General features: G+C 26.7%; 2 protein-coding genes across 2 annotated transcripts; both read right to left on the reverse strand.

Annotated features, from left to right (window-relative positions):
* Nucleotides 1-2,516: 2,516 nt before the first annotated feature.
* LOC133828800 (uncharacterized) lies at nucleotides 2,517-3,124 on the reverse strand. The gene is made up of 2 exons (XM_062258899.1): nucleotides 2,765-3,124; nucleotides 2,517-2,662 (listed from the first exon to the last, which is right to left on the reverse strand). Exons 1-2 carry the CDS (start codon nucleotides 3,075-3,077, stop codon nucleotides 2,646-2,648), a joined length of 330 nt encoding a protein of 109 aa, XP_062114883.1. The 5' UTR covers nucleotides 3,078-3,124; the 3' UTR covers nucleotides 2,517-2,645.
* A 2,303-nt stretch (nucleotides 3,125-5,427) lies between these two features.
* On the reverse strand, nucleotides 5,428-6,371 carry LOC133828801 (uncharacterized). The gene is made up of 2 exons (XM_062258900.1): nucleotides 6,042-6,371; nucleotides 5,428-5,651 (listed from the first exon to the last, which is right to left on the reverse strand). Exons 1-2 carry the CDS (start codon nucleotides 6,352-6,354, stop codon nucleotides 5,635-5,637), a joined length of 330 nt encoding a protein of 109 aa, XP_062114884.1. The 5' UTR covers nucleotides 6,355-6,371; the 3' UTR covers nucleotides 5,428-5,634.
* Between the last annotated feature and the right edge of the window lie 1,235 nt (nucleotides 6,372-7,606).

Consider the following 7,606-nt stretch of genomic DNA (forward strand, 5'->3'; position numbering starts at 1 on the left):
ATCAAAGTAATTTACAATCTTCCATTTCTTTTTTTTTTCTTTTTTCTTAAAACAAAAATTCATTGGTATTGTATTATTTTTTACAATTATTTTGAAAAAAAATTGGTTTACATTTTACTCTCTTATTTATGTATTTCTATCCACTAACTATTAAAATCAAAATAATAATAATAATAACAACGTGGAGATACGATTAGAGTGCAAAAGCACTAGTTTTATTGATTCATATATATAATATTTTCCAATATTAGTTACATTTCACACGTGCGCGCACACACACACATATATATATATATGTAAAATTATTTATTGGCATATTTGACAATATTGACAAAATTAATTAAATGAGTATTTTCGAAATAGGTAGTTTCCTGTTTTGTAATATTGAGTGATAATTTTCGAAAATGGGTAGTTTCCTGTTTTGTTGAAATGTGTCTTTTTATAATCAAATTATTATATCTATGATAATAAAATAAATATATAATTTCCTATAAAAGAATATCATTTCTTGAAATGGAAATTATTGATATTTATTTTTATTATTTGATCTGATTTATTTGCCCAGAAATCGTGTACAGCTTGCAATTATAAAGGATATATTGTTTCCTTATTTATTTAAGGAAACTGGGTTGAAAAACTGTCCAGGTTCAATGAATCTGTTTGAACGGATTGCCTGTCTGTTTGAACAGATTCTGACTTTCCTGTTTTGGAAGATTTTCCATTTATGGGCTGTTTGATTTCTGACTTATTTTCCACGACCTTAAGGGATTCTAAACAGTATATAATCATCCTTAGGTCGTTGGTTTTTTATTATCTCTCTTGGTGTATTATTTTCTAAATATTTCTCAAGTTTTAGAGAGACTTTTTGTTATGTGAAGAACTTGAGTCCAGCAAGTTCTTAGTGGTTTATTACAGTGTACTTCTGTATTGTTTTCTTTGTGTTAATTGTGCAGGTTGAACACACTTGGACCTTTGTCATCAAGCTTCGGGAGAAGTCTTGTTCGTGAGTCACTTTTCGGGAGGAAAAGTGCAAGTGTTATGATTTGAAGGGAGTTCAAGATCTTAGCACTTCAGAAATTTGATTAGAAGTTTAGATTACAACAGTTGCGACAAATTCAAGAGGGAGTCTTTATTTGTATAAGTCAATTTGGTTTTGTAATCATTTAGATATTCTTCTAATAAATTTCATTCTCTGGGCGTGGCCTCGTGGACTAGTAGCAATCTGCAAAGATTGCTGATACCACGTAAAAATTCGTGTGTTCTTTACTTTATGTTCGTTTTTATCTTCTGGTCACAAACTGTTTAAACATATATGGTTTCTGTTCAAACAGTCTTTGTATCTGTTTAAACATTTCTGTAACAGTTCAACAATTAATTATTTAATTTGAATAATTAAGTTGGTAATCATAAAAAAATGGAATTTCAATATATACTAGATACAAACAACGTGCAATATGATGTCGGTTAGTTTTATTTATAGAATTTATTAATTATTTTTATTAAATTTATATTAATGTCATATAAATTTTGAAATAAATATCATATTTTATTTAAATAATTTATTTATTTTTGTTTAAGTTTATATTGGTTCTAGTTTTTGAATTTGGAGTGACAATAAGAGATAATATATTATATATTTAATGTAATAGTAAATATTATACGTGAATTTTAAATTTATGTTTCTTGCTAGTTTTAAAAAGAAAAGTAATTTGTTGCTAATTCACAACAGATTATATTATATGTTTAATATGATATTATTCTAATAAGTGAGTTTAAGTTTTATTAAAGTTTATTTAAGTTATAAAAAGTATGATTTTATTATTTAAAAATAATTATCATTGTAAAATATCTCAAAAATATCATATTTTAATTTATTTAATTATTTATTATTTTAAAATAATTATCATTGTAAAATATCTGAAAAATATCCTATTTTAATTTAATTTGTTTAATTATTTATTATTTTTAAATAATTATCATTGTAAAATATCTCAAAAATATTTTATTTAAATTATTTTAATTAATTATTTTATTTTATTTAAAAATAATAATAATTTATTGCTAATTCACAACAGATTATATGATATATTTAATATGATATTATTCTAATAAGTGGGTTTAAATTTTATTTAAGTTATAAAAAGTATGATTTTATTATTTTAAAATAATTATCATTGTAAAATATCTCAAAAATATCATATTTTAATTTATTTAATTATTTATTATTTTAAAATAATTATCATTGTAAAATATCTGAAAAATATCTTATTTTAATTTAATTTATTTAATTATTTATTATTTTTAAATAATTATCATTGTAAAATATCTCAAAAATATTTTATTTAATTTTTTTAATTATTTATTTTATTTTATTTAAGTTTTAGTGTTTACAAACTATACTTAGATATAAGAATATTCTGTTAAAAATAAAAATATTCCATTAAAGTTAACATTAAAAAAAATAAAAAATGGTAAAACCAAAGAAATAGTAGTAGCAACAATATATATACATATAAATAAAAGAACATATAAAGAGCTTTATATATCTCCATTATTATCCAACTTTATTCTTTATATAAAGAACCATAGTGCAAAGCTTGCAACTTTGACCCTCATACGATAATCAGAATTTCTTCATCAAACTTTCATGGAACCGTAGAACCTGCACATTATATAATCACACACATCAAAATCAACTAACCCTTTATGTAATAATACACACACACACACACATATATATATATATATATATCAGTATACTTACTTCCACACTTGGTTCCATGGGGAAGAGGACGACCACAAGAGGAAGCAAGATTAAAGACCTTGTTCATGTCCACCAGCTTCTCAATCTCCTTAGTTATCTTCTGGCAAGCACAAGGAATATCCACCGTCCTCACCGCCTCGCAGCACGCCGCCGATGGTTTCATCGCCGGCGTCCCTTTCTGGACGTAAACTGCGCAATGTGTTATCAGCCCCTGAATGTCTCCCTCGCACCCCACTGTCGTTTTGCTCAAAAACGACATTGTTGTCACCACCCAGATCGCCAAAATCATCAAACCCCAGCTCAACCTTGCCATTATTTTTTAAAAATAAAAAAGAGAAGATCAAAATATAATTCTCTCTATATATTTATGTACCTTTTGATCGAATATTGTTTGTGTGTATATGTATGTGTGTTTGTTTAAGGGCGTTTATATAGCAGGAAAAGAAATGGCGTTTTGGGTCACTGATTTGGGTTTGTTTGTTTTTTTTTACAGAGTTTTACGTTACGGTTCTGATTTTTGATTTGGATTGCATGATCTTCCATGTGAGCACTTCACCATCTTTTTACTCCTGCAAAAAAAAAAAAGCATGATCTTCCATGGTAAGAGTAAGCTGTTGTAACCAATAGAAGGATTCCAAATGACAATTGGTTTCCAAGAACTTAAGAACTTTGTCTTTTCCCAAGAATAATGTCGTTTTCATAATTGTTGTCGTTTTTCAATAATGTTATCGTTTATTAGGTACTATGTCGTATATAAAAAATATTGTTGTTTATTAGATATTATGTCGTTCAAAAGAATATTATCGGTGGTTATAGGGATGGCAATATAGCTCATGGATATGGCTACCTATTGTTATTCGATTTGATTCGGGTAGAGAAAAACCATTCAAATAGAGAAAATGATGCGGATATATACAGTTATGGTGCGGGTACGGTAATAGCATTCTTCGCCCCATACCCATCCCGATATATATAATAATTAATTTATTCATTTTATTTAAATTTTTTATTTATATAATTTTATTGTACATATATATTGTTAAATATATAAAAATATTTCTAGAAATATTAATATTAACTACAATAATCTTTTGATGTTTTACTATATTTTACTTAATAAATTGTGAATATATCATATCCTTAATATTATTAGATTTTAAGATAAAGAAATTACATGTAGTACCCAATCTTAGTTTGTCCTTTTATTTTTACCCAAAATTTTAAAATTGTTAATTATTACTTACTTTTCCAATCATACTACCTATTTTATTATTTCTAGACTTTGAAATGTAAACCACGATCTTTTGGAATGTAAACTACAAGGTTTTGAAATGTAAAGTACAAGCTAAAAATGCAAACCACGTGTTTATAAATGTAAACCACAGGCTTAAAAATGTAAATCAAGAGTATTTTAGTTACTTTGTCTCTAATTGTGGGTATTAATTATAAAAATAAAATATGTCATACACCAAGAGTATTCTAGGTATTCTAGTCACTCTGTCTCTAATTGTGAGTATAAATTATAAAAATAAAATATGTGACTATTTATAATTAATAAATAATAAAAGTGGGTAGCTTTCAAAAAATCCTTTTCAAAATTGATACTATCTAGGATATTTTTTTTCTTTTCATATCAAAATTATAATAATATAAAATTAAATCGATTGATCATTTTATCTAAGGGAAAATTCAATTTTGGCCCATGTATTTTTCCCGAATACGCAATCAGTCCTTGTGTTTTGTTAAATGAAAATTCAAACTATGTGTTTTACAAAATAGATCAAAATAGTACCCAAGACCCGATTTTAGTCAAAATACTTTCAATTATAAAATAATTTCTCAGGTCGTTAGTGATGCGATGAGTTCAGAGAACTGGAGAAAGTGGTCGATGAGCTGAGAATGAAATATTATATTTGAATTTTTTTTACTATAATTGGGTATAAAATACTATTTTAATTCATGTTGTAAAACATAAAGTCTCGATTGTCATTTAACAAAACATAAGGATTGATTGTGTATTTGAGAAATCACATGGGTCAAATTGATATTTTCTTTTTATTTAATTATGAATTTTTTTTCTTTCCATTTTGTTAATATCAATAGATGCGGGTAACCATTGTTATTCTCCATTATTTGTTTGTTAATACTCACATTGTCCTCAACAATTTATGGAACGGGTATGGTTATATAATTAACCTACGGGAATGTGGATGGTAATTAAAAACCGTCCACGCACCATTGCCAAGTTTCTTACAAAAGTTGTTGTTTTTGAGTAATTATATCGTTTTAAAAATATATTGTTGTATTTTTTTGAATGAGTGTTGCTATTTGGCACGTTAAGATATTCGACACCAAATAAAATGATTGTTCACAATTGTTAGTCATATCCAATATTAATTATAAAATTGCATTATGACACTAATAAATATAAGTCACTTTCAATGTATTGTGTGCCCATTGCCATTTCTCTTTTTGAATACATATACATATTAATTTACATGCCCAAGAAGTTATAGTGATGTGCAATGCTTTTTTTTTTTCATTTTTGAAATATATATTTTTATTTTATTTTTAAATATAGTTTGCATTTGGTGGATATCTCAATAACATGATATACAGGTTTCAATAACATAATAGATCAAATATAATAAAACGTACAGAGATCTACGATTAAATGCAAAAGCTTATTTAGTTCGCTGCTTCATCATAATCATTTTCCAATATTAGTGACATTTCACATACATATATATACTAGCCACAATATACATAAATAAAGATCATCCAAATTTATTCTTCTATATATATAATCAGTCCAAAGCTTGCAACTTTGACCCTGCAGATATGATAATCAGAATTTCTTCACCAAACTTTCATGGAACTGTAGCACCTGCATAATATTATATACACACATACATCAAAATCAACCGACTCTAGTTTTATTTATAAAAATTATATAATTCTTTTAAATTTTAAATAAATAAACAATATTATATATAAAATAATTACATAAATATATTAAAACACAAATTAAATTAAAATATTGTTTATAATTTTTTAAAATATATATATATATAATATAATAATATTTTACCTGGCAAATTACTCCTATTTAAATATTATTCAAATTGTAGCTTAATAATTGGAGAATGAATTTGTTTATTCTTGATAAAAATAAATGTTTTTGATATGTAATTACACGTTAAAAAAAAACCAATAAAACAAAAAAAATTATATAATCTACAAAATTTTTATATTGAAGAGATATAGGAATACTTACTTCCACACTTGGTTCCATGGGGAAGAGGTCGACCACAAGAGGCAGCGACATTGAAGACCTTGTTCATGTCCACAAGCCCCTCAATCTCCTTAGTTATTTTCTGGCAAGCACAAGGGATATCCACCGTCCTCACCGCCTCGCAGCACGCCGCCGATGGTTTCATCGCTGGCGTCCCTTTCTGGACGTAAACCGCGCAATGTGTTATCAGCCCCTGAATGTCTCCCTCGCACCCCACTGTCGTTTTGCTCAAAAACGACATTGTTGTCACCACCCAGATCGCCAAAATCATCAAACTCCAGCTCAACCTTGCCATTTTTGAAAGAAGAAGAAGAAGAAGAAGAATATGTTTTGATCGATCGAGTAGTGTTGGTGTGTTCGTATATGTGTTTGTTAGGGGGGTTTATATAGGAATGAAAATGGCGTTTTGGGTGTTTGTTTTTGGGTTCCATTTTACGTTACAGTTCTGAATTTGGATTTTTTTTTTTTGTTTGCATGATCAGATCTTCCATGTGAGGTCTTCACCATCTGTCTCCTCATGCAAAAACGAGTTCTTTCACTTCCTCCTGAGACTAAAGCCAGGAAACAGGGAAAGCTGAAAATGGACTTGGGCTTGGGCTAATAGGATTGTGAAATGGGCTTTAGCATTTACATCGGCCCTTTTTTCAAACTAATTTTCATTTTACCACTCCTGAAAGTATTTTTGAAAAGTATACTATTGGATTTAAACATACAAGTTTTATATTTTTTTAGGAGATTTTTAAAAAATATGAGGGTTATATTTTTTCTAATTTGTATGAGAAAAATTTATTAAAGAAAAAAAACAAAGTATGAGAAATACAATTGCTAAGTAACTGAATACAGAAAACTTGATTAAGAGTAAATTATGACATAAACTAACTTTTATACAAAAAAAAATAGGAAACTAATCTCATAAAAGTGAAAATAGAATAACTTTTTTTTGAAAAAAAAACTATATTTTTGCAAACTTTATTCAAAAATCTATATAAAATGTAATTTCCTTTTGTTTTTTTTAAAAAAAGGAAAATATTATAGTTGGACCCTCAGTTTTAAATAAATACCCATTTGGACACTCCGTTTTAAAAATCTTATGGACCCGTGTTTTGTAGATTGGTTAAAAATATTCCTCTAACTTCAATTTTGGTCAAAATATACGATAAAGATCGACGCACTTAATAGCACAAAGTGCACATTTATAACAAAACAGTAACATTAGGGAGTTTTTTTACCAAATATTTTATTTGGGAGTATATGTGCAACAAATTCATAAGAATAGAGGGTTATGCCTCAAATATAAAATGAAGAAATAAATTTTACATAGAAAAAATACAAACACTTGAAACTATAAATAAATTGAGGGTATAATAGGAATGTTAAACTAAATGGTTTATACTTTTTTGTAATTTGTATTTTGTTTCATTACTTATTTAGATTTTGTATTTTGACAAATTATTTTTGGATCATGTGTTTTATAAAAGAATTCAAATAGACTCGTAGTTATGATAAAAAAAATACAATATATAAACATAGGTTGTGTTTGGTAAAAA

This window comes from Humulus lupulus, chromosome 4 (assembly GCF_963169125.1).
Source record: "Humulus lupulus chromosome 4, drHumLupu1.1, whole genome shotgun sequence".
Lineage (NCBI taxonomy): Eukaryota > Viridiplantae > Streptophyta > Magnoliopsida > Rosales > Cannabaceae > Humulus > Humulus lupulus.